This window comes from Salminus brasiliensis, chromosome 18 (genome assembly GCF_030463535.1).
Source record: "Salminus brasiliensis chromosome 18, fSalBra1.hap2, whole genome shotgun sequence".
NCBI classification, from domain to species: Eukaryota; Metazoa; Chordata; class Actinopteri; order Characiformes; family Bryconidae; genus Salminus; species Salminus brasiliensis.
The window spans coordinates 31,458,011-31,473,929 of record NC_132895.1 but is presented as its reverse complement, the minus strand read 5'-3'; the positions used below and the strand labels follow the sequence as shown (position 1 = coordinate 31,473,929).

Here is a 15,919-nt window from a genome sequence, read left to right as displayed (position 1 = left end):
CTCACTCCAGCAGAACAAACCGGATTGGAGCAGTGCAGTTTTTACACACACACACACACACACACACACACACACACACGCACACGCTCAGGTGGAAAAGGCTTGTTTAAAATGAGGCCTTCTCGGTCTTACACAAAACCCTCATTTCTATGCAGGATAACCAATCTACAGCAGCACACCTGAGCACCACAGCTACACACACACACACACACACTCAGGTCAGACAACACATGCTCCTGTAATAAGTGTTCCTAAAATCCATCAGCAAGACTTTTGTAGGATTTGAGTGTGAGATGGAGCTCGTTTATGTATTTATAGATTTTTAAATTAGATTTAATCACACACACACACACACACACACACACACACCTGAACCCACGAGTTTGAGATCTGGACCTGAGAGAGACTGCAAGAGACTGTGGACTGATGGAGAGGGCAGGTTGGAGAAGGACGGCTGCAGAACTTCATGTGAAGAACACCTTTCCAACTGTTAAGTGCAAGCTGCTGATGGCTCATGCGTGAGCTTGTGCTGCAGCCCGTGATACGGGGATACTGCACTCCACCGCGTCCCACTAACCTCTCTCTCTCTCTCTCTCTCTCTCTCTGCCCAGGTGCAAGTGTAATCTGCACTCGGCACAGTGTGTGTTTGTGGACGGCAACTTGCAGTGTGTGTGTGAGCACAACACCACGGGTCAGGACTGCCAGCGCTGCAAAAAGGGCTTCAAAGCCAAGAGCTGGAAAGCGGGGTCCTACCTGCCCACCCCTAACGGCACCCCAAACACATGTGAGTATGCATGAACACACACACACAGAGCCAGATATTTTTCAGTAATGTTAATGTTATTAGCAACCAACAAAAACTTCACCTCAGAACACCTCAGACATACTTAAACAAAAATAATCCACTATATGGACATAAGTATTGGGACACCCGCTCTAAAATCAAGGGGATTGAAAAGAGCTGATGCTGCTTTTGTTGGAGTAACTGTCTCTACTGTCCAGATAAGAAGGCTTTCGCTGTGAGGATTTGATTACGAGAGAGTTAGGATGTCAAGATGTTGAATGATGATGATCACCACCCCACCTCTCCATTCCAACTCGATCCAAGAATTCTGAGATCGTCCTCCTTTATGCAATGGACCAGTTCCACTCATAGCGAAACTGCCCCAGGGCATGACACTACCACCACCATGCTTAACAGTTCATACACGTCCCTTGGGGTTGACTTCCTTCCATAATTCCTCCACATCAACCATAAAACTTTCTTCCGACTTTCCCCAACTCATCCCACTACCATCCAGCTGCTCCACTGCTCCACAGCTCAATGCTGGGGGGCTTTATTCCCCTCTATAGGGGCTCTATACACCCATCAATCTTTACCTGCTTCAGAGAGTCCTATTCTACAGGCAAAACTTCTTCTCGGCTGAACAACGCATTGATTAGAATGACGAAGTTGGTAGCCTTACTAAGAACTGGGTGTCGGGACCCATGCAGCTGTTCGTACTCCTGTATGGATTCCCAGAGAGACCCCACAGCGTTCCCTTCAGAGTAGGGCCTTAATTATTTGTGAGGCTCGTTTGCGAAGCTCAGAAACAGAACAAAGAGGTAAACACTGACACCAAATCAAGCGCCTGTGAAATACGGAGGATGGAAAGAGTGCTGCAATAGGAAGCCAGAGGGTGAAATTAGAGGAGGGTAAGAAGAGGGGAGGTGGAGGCGCCGCGTTCGCTCAGCGCGTTTCAGCTCAGCTCAGATCAGGAACTGATTTATGCAGGATTTCGTTGTTTATCTTCTGCAGAAGCAGCAGAAAACATTCAGAACCACAGTTTCCATGTTCAGAAACTTCAGTGAGATGTTTAAAGCTGCATAAACACGACAGACGGTCTGACTCTGGTTGCTAAAACAGCAAAACAGCCCCAGAGCACGACACTACCACCACCATGCTTAACAGTTCATACAGCCCATTCCAAAAGAGCTGGACCATCCACCAAATATCATCCCAAAGAGCATCCCAGAGTTCCTCCACTGCTCCACAGCCCAATGCTGTGTTTGGGATAGCGAGGGGGGGGCGAGAGTGTGTGAAAGAGGGAGGAAGAGAGACAGTAGGTGTTTGGGATAGCGAGGGGGGGCGAGAGTGTGTGAAAGAGGGAGGAAGAGAGAGAGTAGGTGTTTGGGATAGCGAGGGGGGGCGAGAGTGTGTGAAAGAGGGAGGAAGAGAGACAGTAGGTGTTTGGGATAGCGAGGGGGGGCGAGAGTGTGTGAAAGAGGGAGGAAGAGAGAGAGTAGGTGTTTGGGATAGTGAGGGGGGGCGAGAGTGTGTGAAAGAGGGAGGAAGAGAGAGAGTAGGTGTTTGGGATAGCGAGGGGGGGGCGAGAGTGTGTGAAAGAGAGAGGAAGAGAGACAGTAGGTGGTTGGGATAGCGAGGGGGGGCGAGAGTTTGTGAAAGAGGGAGGAAGAGAGAGAGTAGGTGTTTGGGATAGCGAGGGGGGGGCGAGAGTGTGTGAAAGAGGGAGGAAGAGAGACAGTAGGTGTTTGGGATAGCGAGGGGGGGCGAGAGTGTGTGAAAGAGGGAGGAAGAGAGACAGTAGGTGTTTGGGATAGCGAGGGGGGGGGCGAGAGTGTGTGAAAGAGGGAGGAAGAGAGACAGTAGGTGTTTGGGATAGCGAGGGGGGGCGAGAGTGTGTGAAAGAGGGAGGAAGAGAGACAGTAGGTGTTTGGGATAGCGAGGGGGGGCGAGAGTGTGTGAAAGAGGGAGGAAGAGAGAGAGTAGGTGTTTGGGATAGCGAGGGGGGGCGAGAGTGTGTGAAAGAGGGAGGAAGAGAGACAGTAGGTGTTTGGGATAGCGAGGGGGGGCGAGAGTGTGTGAAAGAGGGAGGAAGAGAGACAGTAGGTGTTTGGGATAGCGAGGGGGGGCGAGAGTGTGTGAAAGAGGGAGGAAGAGAGAGAGAGAGAGAGAAAGAGAGAGAGAGAGAGAGAGAGAGATTGCTCTCTGTTGAGGGTATGAAGGGAAATCCTCCTAAAGAGAAGAGCAGGAGCCATCCAGCCAACCAGCAGCTTCTGTGATCAAATAATAATCTAGGGCAACACACACACACACACACACACACACACACACACACATTTCCAGCAAATTGCAGCCCTCAACTTGCTGCAACACTCACTCCCTTCTCTTAGTCTCGCTGCTCATACGCACACAAACACACACAACTGAATCCAGCCGACTGTATCCCTCAATGCACACACACACACACACACACACACACACACACTTTAGAGCCGCAGTGCCTTTTAGCTCACACAGATCTGTCAGTTCATAGCAAGATCAAGACCGCTGGTATGGAGGCCCAATTCCCAGAGAGCACACACACACACACACACACACACACACACAGATTCTGGCCTTGAACAGACTCCACCATTCAAACAGACACACACACACACACACTCTCACATACTCTGTGGCTGGCTATAGGGGGTCCCAGGAATGCGAAGACTGAAGCATTACACCACACCCCACCCCTTCCCCCTTCACTGGCAATAGAACAGCATGATGCTACTACCACCACCATGCTTAACAGCACCGATCCTGAGGTCTGGGTCAAATGCCTCACCTCCACTCCACCAAACATCTCCCACGTCCCACATGTTTATAAACCTGACTTCCGAATAACCGTCTCCACTGTCCAGCGGTGAGAGTCTTCTACCAGATTTTCACATAGCATTGCTGTGAGGATTTGATTGTGTCCGGTGACAAGAGCTGAAGATCAGCTGAAGTCAGGATGTTGGATGTTCACCACTCCATTTCATCATTCCCAACTCATCCCAAAAGTACTGGATGGAGAAACACCATCTTTTCAGAGAGCTCAATGCTGCTGGGGGGGCTTTACACCCCTCTATAGCCCACAGCTGGCATTAGGCATAATGGTACCAACAGGTTCCTCAATCTTTATCTGCTCCAGAGAGTCCTATTCTATTGGCAGTACTTCTTCTCTACAGGGACTAGACAGTCTGAACAATGCATTTATTAAAATGGGTGTCCACAAACATTTGGACATGACATGTGTCTATCCAAACAAGCTTCTGCCGCAGGGTCCTGGGGGGGTCCCCGGTAGACTCTGGACCCGTTGTGACCCTGACCAGGAAGGGTGGATGGATGGAGGGACGTAACTGTAATCACATGGTCGAGATCCAGCCCCACCTTCAGGTGTGGTCAGTAGGAAGCCGAGAACTTTTCCTCTGGACTGTAAGCTTGGCAGTGGTCAGCAGCTGGTGAGGCGTTCATTTAAACACAATGAAAACACTCTCGCGCGAGTCCTCACTGCTCTCACACCCGCGCCGTTTCAGACCCTTCAACAGCTACAGTTCCTGAAATCTGCTTAAAAACACATGATTATGAATGATAGTTTTAACTCACTGACTCTCTCTCTCTTACTCTGCTCTTCCTCTCGCGCTCTCCTTTCTCTATTTTCTCTGACTCTTTCTGCTCTCGCTCTCTCTCTCCTTCCTCTATTTTCTCTGACTCTTTCTGCTCTCGCTCTCTCTCTCCTTCCTCTATTTTCTCTGACTCTTTCTGCTCTCGCTCTCACTCTCTCTCTCCTCTATTTTCTCGGACTCTTTCTGCTCTCGCTCTCTCTCTCCTTCCTCTATTTTCTCTGACTCTTTCTGCTCTCGCTCTCTCTCTCCTTCCTCTATTTTCTCTGACTCTTTCTGCTCTCTCTCTCTCCTTCCTCTATTTTCACTGACTCTTTCTGCTCTCTCTCTCTCCTTCCTCTATTTTCACTGACTCTTTCTGTTCTTGTCTCCTTCCTCTCTTTTCACTATTTCTGCTCTCTCTCCCTCTCCTTCCTCTATTTTCTCTGACTCTTTCTGCTCTCTCTCTCTCTCTCCTTCCTCTATTTTCTCTGACTCTTTCTGCTCTCTCTCTCTCCTTCCTCTATTTTCACTGACTCTTTCTGCTCTCTCTCTCTCCTTCCTCTATTTTCACTGACTCTTTCTGCTCTCTCTCTCCTTCCTCTATTTTCACTGACTCTTTCTGCTCTCTCTCTCCTTCCTCTATTTTCTCTGACTCTTTCTGCTCTCTCTCTCCTTCCTCTATTTTCTCTGACTCTTTCTGCTCTCGCGCTCTCTCTCTCTCTCTCTCTCTCTCGCGCTCTCTCTCCTCTATTTTCTCGGACTCTTTCTGTTCTCTCTCGCTCTCTCTCTCTCTCTCCTCTATTTTCTCGGACTCTTTCTGCTCTCTCTCGCTCTCTCTCTCTCTCTCCTCTATTTTCTCGGACTCTTTCTGCTCTCTCTCTCTCTCTCTCTCCTTCCTCTATTTTCTCTGACTCTTTCTGCTCTCGCTCTCCTTCCTCTCTTTTCACTGACTCTTTCTGCTCTCGCTCTCTCTCTCTCACTCTCTCTCTCCTCTATTTTCTCTGACTCTTTCTGCTCTCGCTCTCTCTCTCTCACTCTCTCTCCTTCCTCTATTTTCTCTGACTCTTTCTGCTCTCTCTCTCTCGCTCTCTCTCTCCTTCCTCTATTTTCTCTGACTCTTTCTGCTCTCTCTCTCTCTCTCTCTCTCTCTCTCTCTTTCCTCTATTTTCTCGGACTCTTTCTGCTCTCTCTCTCTCTCTCTCTCTCTCTCGCGCCTCTATTTTCTCGGACTCTTTCTGCTCTCGCTCTCCTTCCTCTATTTTCTCTGACTCTTTCTGCTCTCTCTCTCTCTCTCTCGCTCTCTCTCTCTCCTTCCTCTATTTTCTCTGACTCTTTCTGCTCTCGCTCTCCTTCCTCTATTTTCTCTGACTCTTTCTGCTCTCGCTCTCCTTCCTCTCTTTTCACTGACTCTTTCTGCTCTCTCTCTCTCTCTCGCTCCTCTATTTTCTCGGACTCTTTCTGCTCTCTCTCCCTCTCTCAACACGCTCGCTCTTTCCTGTTCTCTCACTCTTTATTCTCCTCTCTCCGTCCTCTCTCTCTTTTTCTGTGCTCTCTCTAATTCTCTCGATAACTCCCTCTCTCCCTTTCACTTTCCACTTTCTCTGTCCCTCTCTGCCTCTCTCTCGTCCTCACTTTCCTCTCTCTCTCTCTCTCTCGCTTTCTCTCTCTCTCAGGTGCCCAGGCCGGTACTTCCTCTGGTTCCAGTAAGTAGAGCTGTTCTTTACTACACATGAAGAGACTCCCCCACTCCCCCTCCACCTCCTCCACCCCCCCACCCGTCTCTCTGTACTCCCTCCAGCCCTTATGTCAGTCATCCCTCCTTTTCTCTCTCTCTCTCTCTGTTGTTCTGCGTTCTCCCCCTCGTTCTATCTGCTTCATTTTTAATAGGCCGCCTGTCCCAAGCCTTTCATCATCGTCACGGCAACACAGCCCAGGAACACTGACTTCAGCTCAGAGAGAGAGAGAGAGAGAGAGAGAGATAAAGGAGAGACAGTTAAGAGAAAGGAGTGTGTGGGTAGAGAGAGAGTGAGAGAGTGTGAGTGAGTGAGAGAGAGAGGAAGGATGGAGTGATCCCCCGGAGGGGTGGAACAGAAGGAGTGTGATTAGAGATTCTCTCTGAGGACACGCCCCCAGCTCCACGCACTCCGAAAGAAAGATCCGGAAACAACACGCACGCACACACACACACACACACACAGCTGCTGTGGGTTTCTCCTGCGGGAGAATAGAAGCTTGTCACTCGATTGCAGGACCACTCGCTTATCACGACTCGCACCCGAGCCCCCACGCCCGAATTATCCGCTGCAATTGCGACTCTCGGAGCGCTGCAGTCCAGAACCTCCGGACCGAGCGTGTGTTCACACTCACTGGGACTTCATCGCCGTCTGAAATCTGATAAAACACTCGTCCTTCAGGTCTAAAACTAGTCATATATGTCCTACAGGTCTAAAACTGGTCTTATATGTCCTACAGGTCTAAAACTAGTCATATATGTCCTTCAGGTCTAAAACTGGTCTTTTACGTCCTTCAGGTCTAAAACTGGTCTTTTACGTCCTTCAGGTCTAAAACTGGTCTTATACGTCCTTCAGGTCTAAAACTGGTCTTATACGTCCTTCAGGTCTAAAACTAGTCTTATACGTCCTACAGGTCTAAAACTAGTCTTATACGTCCTACAGGTCTAAAACTAGTCATATACGTCCTTCAGGTCTAAAACTGGTCTTATACGTCCTTCAGGTCTAAAACTAGTCTTATATGTCCTTCAGGTCTAAAACTGGTCTTATACGTCCTTCAGGTCTAAAACTAGTCTTATATGTCCTTCAGGTCTAAAACTAGTCTTATATGTCCTTCAGGTCTAAAACTGGTCTTATACGTCCTTCAGGTCTAAAACTAGTCTTATATGTCCTTCAGGTCTAAAACTGGTCTTATACGTCCTTCAGGTCTAAAACTGGTCATATACGTCCTTCAGGTCTAAAACTGGTCATATACGTCCTACAGGTCTAAAACTGGTCTTATAAGTCATTCAGGTCTAAAACTGGTCTGATACGTCCTTCAGGTCTAAACCTAGTCATATATTGCCTTCAGGTCTAAAACTGGTCTTATACGTCCTTCAGGTCTAAAACTGGTCTTATATGTCCTACAGGTCTAAAACTAGTCATATATGTCCTACAGGTCTAAAACTGGTCATATACGTCCTACAGGTCTAAAACTGGTCATATATGTCCTTCAGGTCTAAAACTGGTCTTTTACGTCCTTCAGGTCTAAAACTGGTCTTTTACGTCCTTCAGGTCTAAAACTGGTCTTATACGTCCTTCAGGTCTAAAACTGGTCTTATACGTCCTACAGGTCTAAAACTAGTCTTATACGTCCTACAGGTCTAAAACTAGTCATATACGTCCTTCAGGTCTAAAACTGGTCTTATACGTCCTTCAGGTCTAAAACTAGTCTTATATGTCCTTCAGGTCTAAAACTGGTCTTATACGTCCTTCAGGTCTAAAACTAGTCTTATATGTCCTTCAGGTCTAAAACTAGTCTTATATGTCCTTCAGGTCTAAAACTGGTCTTTTACGTCCTTCAGGTCTAAAACTAGTCATATATGTCCTTCAGGTCTAAAACTGGTCTTATACGTCCTTCAGGTCTAAAACTGGTCTTATACGTCCTTCAGGTCTAAAACTAGTCTTATACGTCCTTCAGGTCTAAAACTGGTCATATACGTCCTTCAGGTCTAAAACTGGTCATATACGTCCTACAGGTCTAAAACTGGTCTTATAAGTCATTCAGGTCTAAAACTGGTCTGATACGTCCTTCAGGTCTAAACCTAGTCATATATTGCCTTCAGGTCTAAAACTGGTCTTATACGTCCTTCAGGTCTAAAACTGGTCTTATATGTCCTTCAGGTCTAAAACTGGTCATAAATGTCTTTCAGGTCTAAAACTGGTCCTACACTTGGTCCAGTCATTTGGCTCTTGGACCGCATCTTGCAGCAGTTCAAACACAGTGGCAGAGTGAACGCTGATTTGCCTTCAAGCAACGGCTTTTTGTCGCTGTTCTCTAAAAACGTAGGCGACTCTGGGCTAAAAATCACGTAGCGTAAATCTGCCATTATTTGCTCAATATTTTTCACTTTTGTTCAAGATTCTGATTATTTTGTTCAAATTACAATTTATCTGCTTGAGATTTGTATTACAATTTAAGCTCTAGATTTTGACTATTTTGTTGAAATGATGATTTATGTACCTGAAATATTGATTATGTGGTTAAAAATACAGCTTGCTTGCCTGGGATTTCAACTGTTGAGTAAAAATAATGACTTTTTTGCGGAGACGTTTTTTCAAATTACAATTTATTTGCTGGAGTTTTTGACTATTTTGTTGAAATTACGAAACATTTACTTGAAATATTCTAAATTGTGCAACAGTCAAACAACAGTCAAAATGTCAAGCACAAATTGTAATCTGAGCAAAAATAAGTTGTGATTTTAAAGCCGTAATTTGAGCAGTTTTCTAAGAATTACAACTTGTTTGCCTTAAATGTTGATTATTTTGTTCAGATTTGATTTGATTTGCTCAAGATTGTGAACGTTTCGCTGAAATGATGACTTATTTACTTTACTTTTTATTCTGACCCGTTTTAAGATGATGCAGAAAAGGAAAACGCAAATTCCTCTATTTTTATTTCAAATGATGCACTTCTGAGACCAAACACATGCAAACCCTCCCAAAAGCAAAGACGTGGACACACACACACACACTCTCTGACACCACACACACACACACAGTGTGTACAGAGTGAGTTTAGGAGCAGGTCTTGGTCCCCCTGCTGCTTGAGGTCTAATTTTAACCCGGCAGTGTGACGGCCCTGTTCCGACAGAAAGGGTCTGGGGGGGCGGGTGACTTGCGTTTGACTTGTTTGCGATCTGTACAACAACGTGCTAGCCACCAACCATCATGCTAACTACAAGCTAACACACCACAAGCTAGTTAAGGCTGTAAAAGTGAGTAGATATGCTAACTCCGCTAACATGCTAAGCACAAGCTCATGCGGTAAACACGGCCCTGTTCTACAGCGCTATTCCCAAGCTAACGTGCTAACAACAGGAAAGTTCGTTTACCTGGAGTCTGTTAACTCTATGGACCGGGAGTTTACCAAATACGGAGAAAAGTGCTTAATTACACCGACAGGAGACTAGCAGAGCATGAAGTAAGAGTGTGTGTGTGTGTGTGTGTGTGTGTGTACACAGTACATACGTACGTCTCTGAATCCAAACCCATTAATCATCCTGTTCCTCTTCCCATGTGGGCTAAAGGTCTACACTCTATCCTTCACCAAACAAACACACACACACACACACACACACACACAAAGCATTTCACACTTTTCCCAACACCTTCAAAGCTACTCTTTTTTTATTACTGTGTGTGTGTGTGTGTGTGTGTGTGTGTGTGTGTTGTAACACAGATGTGGATTATCAGGTCAGTGTTCTTTATCTCCACCTCCCGCCAGCTGACCAACCAACTCCTGGAGACTCTCTCACACACACACACACACACTATATATATATATATATATATATATATATATATATATATATATATATAATCACATACTATATTACTCACTCCATGCCCACTATAGCAGGTCTCTCACTAGTCAGGACAAAGTTGACATGTAGACCTCCCTGTGTGTGTGTGTGTGTGTGTGTGTATATATATATATATATATCGGTTCCCTTAAAGAACCACACAGAGGTAGGATGTCTCATAAAGATCAGAGGGGAACAGAGGACCCTGCAGACAGACTGTGGAAAGTGTTTGTAAATACAGGTATCTGTATATTTATTGTCTGTAAGTGAACCTACCTTAGGTTGAATGTATGGACAGCAGGTGGCGCTGTTGTATTTTCACCGTTGTCCCTCTTTACTGAACACAGCTCCAGAATCGTCCACTCCGGAGGTCAGCACAGCACTCAGTGAGCTCCTCACCCGGTGCCCAGGTCAGACCATACGAGCGCAGTAGAGCCGCAGTAGAGTGTAGAAAACTCGTCCCGCAAAAGGTCGTCCATGTAGTTGTCCATGTTCTAGATGTGGACAAATGACCTGAGCCACTTTGAAGAGAGTCAGATCACAGTTCTGTCCAGACGACTGGGGGGGTCGGAGTGTCTCTCAAACAGCTCCAAGGCGCGCTCCTGGTCAGCAGTGTAGTGAGAGTACCTACCAGCGGTGGCGGGAGGGGGAGGGACAGAGGGCAATTTAAGCTACCCCTCCTGGACAGAACAGATGCCCATTCTGACACCTGTCCACCATAGAAAGCTCCACTACAATGGCCACACAAGCTTCAAGACTCGACCTTGGAGTGACGCAAGAAGGTCACCTGGTCTGATGAATCCGCCGGGTACTTGTTCTCCGCTAACCTGAGTAGAAGACCTCACCAGGATGCTCTGCGGGAAGAAGGCAAGTGTCCTGCTTAGGAGACCCTGGGTCCAGGAATTGGTCTGGATGCCAATTTGACAGGTGCTACCCACCCTAAATATTGTTACAGACCAGGTACACCCCTTCACGGCAGTGGCATTCCCGGATTTTTGCAGCTGCCATGCTGCAAACATTGTTTGGGAACAGTTTGAAGAACATAGTGAGAAGTTCAAGGTCTTGCCCTGGCCCCCAAATTCCCCCAGTTCCCGAAATCTGATCGACTATATGTGGGATGCACTGGAACAAGAAGTCCTAACCACAGCAGCTCCACCTCACAACTTACAGGATCTGCTGGAACATCTTGGTGCCAGACTCCACAGGACACCTTCTGAGACACCATGGGAAGGCTAGTGCAGACCCTGCTTACTGTTCTTCTGAAACTTCTGGGATTCCAGTGTCTTCTAGGATGTATCTAGATGCTACGCTACTAAACAAGGGCTGTATGGCTTATTAAGCTTCAACAGGGTGCAACAAAACCCACTGTCCACTTTATCAGAAACCCTGCGTTGCCTGATCAGTTGCCCAAACACAGGGCACGTCTAGGTGGTGGACCACTCTTAACCTAGCAGTGACACGCTCATGGTGTAAACCCCCCCACAGTGCTCATGAAGTAAAAAAAATAAATACAGTGAACGGATAAAGTCGGGGGTTTCTAATAAAGTGGACAGTGACCAGTGGTGCCGTCCCCTAGTGGCTATTAGAGGCAGTACTGCGGGAATGAAGGCACAATCATTTCCTTGCTCAACCATGTTCAAACTAGCGTGTTTTCATGCTAACTACTCTCACCATACCCTTCCCTCAAGACCCCTCGAAGGAGACTCCGCCCACTGAGCCGTACCCCACAGACCTTCATCCACTCACGATCGCAGGCATGCCCAATACAGCTCTGTCTGAACCTGCTCTTCCTACCACAACCGTACCCCTGCCCCCTTCACTTCTTGCGACTGAGCAGAACGAAGTCCAGCCCTCTGTAGCCACGCCCCCAGAAGAGGAGGAGGAGCTTATTATGGGGAGGGAAGGTAAGCCACCGTTAGCTGAGACTTCTTAGAGAAGCAGAAATGCGAAGCATTCAGCGTGTCAGTCAAGAAGACAGACAAAGTGCTAGCCCATTCTCCTCATACCTCTCCAGGGTACTGTGGGTAACCACAGTGCATTGTGGGAAATTAGCGCACGCTTAAACTGTTAAACAGCAGCCGTCTCGCCGAGCACGGAGAGTGATACCGGATCTGAATGAGAACGGCGTCTGTGGGGATGAAAGGCAAATGCATTACATGGGAAAGGGCGTCTCTGAAATGGCAAAGGTCTGTGGTGAGCACCTGCCACCAAACCACAAGCCAGAAACGGGGGGTCGGGAGCCCAAGGGTCATCAGTGCACAGAGGCAACAAGGTCTGGCAATCAGCAGACCGGTCAGAGCGCTCATGAAGACCCCGGTCCACCCCTGCGAAAGCATCTCCGAAGGACATGCCAGAGTCCTTCCAGTGGGAAGACGACAAGGTGGCGGTGGAGGGGGTGTGATGCTCTGGCCTGTCCTGCTTAGAAGACTCTGGGTCCAAGAATTCTTGTGGATGCCAGTTTGGCAGGTGCCACCTACATAAGTATCATCTGTGGATCAGGAACATGGTACATCATGGTGCACCAGGCACAGCAGGTTCATGGTGATGGTATTCCATGATGGGAATGTAGCTGTTGGTTGATTGGTAGCTTGTACGGTAGCTCGCTTCTTCAGTATGAGGCCGGGGGTCTTGCTTTGCAGAAGCCCATCACATTCTGGTTATCCTGGGTTGGACGAAGAGTGACAAACCTCCAGAAGAACGATCCCCTGACATAAACCCTCGAATAAGAGCATAAAGTCACCTCTAAAAAACGGGCATTTATCCAGAACCTTACTTAAGGAAAGGGGTAAAGCGTAGCACAGTGCTACCCATCTCTCGGAAAGTGAACAGCGGTCGATTCAGCACAAAAAAACATGCAAGGCCATTGACTAAACCCAGGCCTGCTCGTGAGATAAATGAATACTTCATGAAGCCAAATGAGTCGAACTCCAGCTTGCGTGAAATGTACAAGTTGAGGGCGGGGAGAGAGGGGGTGGGGGGATATGAAAAATGGACGAGAACAGGGGTAGTGAGACCGAGAAGAGAGGCACAACAGTACCTCGACTTAAAATTGAAAAGCATGCAGTCCCATGGCAGGTAGTGCGTGTGTGTGTGTGTGTGTGTGTGTGTGTGTGTGTGTTGAAAGTTTTTATACACATCATTCCAGACTGCAGTCCATACTTTTTTTAAGCCTCCTTTCACTCTTCTTTAATGGTCAGGACTCTACAGGATCTCCACAGAGCAGGTGATATTTGGGTGGTGGGTCATTCTCAGCACTGTAGTGACATCATGTACCATGTCAGGGTCACTGCAGTGCTGAGAATGACCCACCCTACCCAAATAACACCTGCTTTGTGGTGGTCCTGTGAGGTCCTAACCACTGAAGAAAAGGAAGGGAAGGACTTGGCCTATTGTGCTCTTTCAGACTCTGGCTTCTGATGGCAAATCGTCACGGCTTGGGTCTTCAAACCCACGACTCCCGGGCCATAGTAGCCACTCGGACACCAATTCCTGTTTTCTCATTTCTGGAGGGCTAATGATCCATAAGATTTACCCAAACTCTCGCCGTTCTGAAAGTTATACTTTACAGAACCTGGGTGGTTTTCTTTTGGTATCGCATATTCGCATATTAGCATATAAGCCTTTCGAATTATTCATGACACATCAGATGAGGATTATTCATCCCAGGGTCACCAACGTTTGACCCTTAAACTGAGACGTCCAGCGCGTTGGTATGATAAACAGCGCAGAGAGACGCAACTTAACTAATCTAAATCCAACAGCTGCTTAATGTTGAAATAATTGAATGTTAGAGATGATGAAGGAGCAATGTGGGTGGGTGGGTATATACGTGTGTAGGTGTGTGTGTGTGTGTCTACTCCTGGCTTGCTTTTTGCTGACACTCGCAAACACACACATTTAATTCGATCGCAGAGCCGCTCTGTGTGCGAGCGAGGTTACTGGACCTGCATAACAAGTAGTGTCCAGTGTGTACCATGTTCAAGTTTTGAAGTGAGTATCGCCCTCTGTAAGGCGTGTGTGTGCGTGAGGGATACGGCTTGGTCGGTCAATAAGCACTTCCCGTGCACTGAAGGCTCCTGAAGGATCATGGGACAGTCTAATAGATATTCGATCTGCGTGTCTTAAGGGAAAGCGACATTCAGGTCAGTGCAGAAATGACTGTATTTGCAGCTTTGTGAATGAGAGAGAGAGAGAGAGAGAGAGAGAGAGAAAATGTGTAACTTGTACTCTGGAGTAACCCTCCGGCACTCCCAAAACCTAACGCAGAGCATTCTGGGAGAAAAAAAAAGAAAAACCGAAGCCTGAAAGATGATCAAAAGGAAATGTGATCAAACGAGAGATGGAGCCAGAGAGAGAGAGAGAGAGATGCTGAAGGACTGAGCGAGCGAGCAAGCAAGCGAGCGAGCGAGAAAGAAAGAAAATAAAAGGTTTACCTGCTTTTGCTGAGTTGGCAGAAGCCGTGGCTGACAGGATAGAGACGGTTATTGTAACGTCGATAGGAGTAAGTGAACATCTTATGGGAAATTAGAGCTTGTGTGAGAGGATGTTGATCCTTCATAGGAAATCTGAAACTATGAAAAGTTGAGATGTGATAGGACCTTAACCAGGCCCTAGTAGAACTCTAAGGCCTACTGACCGGTCCTTGGTGGACCTATTATGTCCAGGTGGCCCTGGTAAAACTCTAAAGCTCAAGATCTTGTCCCGGTATAATGTTAACGTCCACAGGGTGCAAAAGATCTTAATCTGGCCCTGGTGGAACTCTAATGTCCATGTGGACTAGAGGATCTTAATCCGACCCTGGAGAAACTCAAATGCCCAGGGTGGCCCTGGTAGGACTATGATGTCCAGGTGGACCAGAGAGACTTAATCTGGCCCTGGTAGAACTCTAAAGCTCAGGGGAACCAGAGGATCTTAATTTGGCCATGGTAGACCTTTAAAGCATAGAGGGCCTTTCAGGAACTGGCCCTGGTGGAACTCTAATGTCCATGTGGACCAGAGGATCTTAATCCGACCGTGTAGAAACTCAAATGCTTAGGGGGGACCACAGGATCCTAATCTGGCCCTGGTAGAACTCTAAAGCTCAGGGGAACCAGGTAGGACTATGATGTCCAGGTGGACCAGAGGATCTTAATCAGGCCCTAGTAGGACTCTAAAGCTCAGGGGGATCAGAGGATCTTAATTTAGCCATTGTAGACCTTTAACGTTTTAGGGCCTTACAGGATCTGGCCTTGGTGGAACTCTAATGTCCATGTGGACCAGAGGATCTTAATCTGACCGTGGAGAAACTTAAATGCCCAGGGGGGACCACAGGATCCTAATCTGGCCCTGGTAGAACTCTAAAGCTCAGGGGAACCAGGTAGGACTATGATGTCCAGGTGGACCAGAGGATCTTAATCTGGCCCTGGTAGAACTCTAAGGCTGAAGGGATGGGGAAGGATCTTGACCGGTCCTTGGTGGAACTATGATGTCCAGGTGGACCAAAGGATCTTAATCTGGCCCTGGTAGGACTCCAAAGCTCAAGGGGGGGCAGAGGATCTTAATCCGACCCTGGAAAAACTAGGGACCACAGGATCCTAATCTGGCCCTGATAGAACTCTAAAACTCAGGGGAACCAGGTAAGACTATGATGTCCAGGGGGACCAGAGAGTCTTAATCCGGCCCTAGTAGGACTCTAAAGCTTAGGGGAACCTGGTAGCACTCTAAAGCTCAGGTGGAGCAGAGGATCTATAATCTTGGCTCTGGTAGAACTCGAGTGCCCAGGGGCACTAGATGATCTTATCAGTGCTTTCACTGATTATGTGCATAACTTTCTCCATGTCTACCTTTGAAAGAGACCTGCCCAAAGGCTTTTAATTACACAATGCTTTAATCATCATCATCACCTGTTCTTTTCTTCTGTTTTTTTCTTACACTTAAAGCAGTGTCAGG

The 15,919-nt window shown here is 47.3% G+C and overlaps 1 protein-coding gene across 2 annotated transcripts in view; it reads left to right on the top strand.

Moving 5' to 3' along the window:
• Positions 1–15,919, top strand: part of ntng2b (netrin g2b) — a 70,596-nt gene that overhangs the window by 38,057 nt on the left and 16,620 nt on the right. Inside the window, exons 3-4 of one of the 2 annotated variants that reach the window (XM_072662291.1) lie at positions 612–784; positions 6,087–6,116. In XM_072662291.1, coding sequence (XP_072518392.1) covers positions 612–784; positions 6,087–6,116 — 203 coding nt within the window. The remainder of the gene's footprint in view (positions 1–611; positions 785–6,086; positions 6,117–15,919) is intronic. The other variant, XM_072662292.1, reaches the window with a different exon arrangement.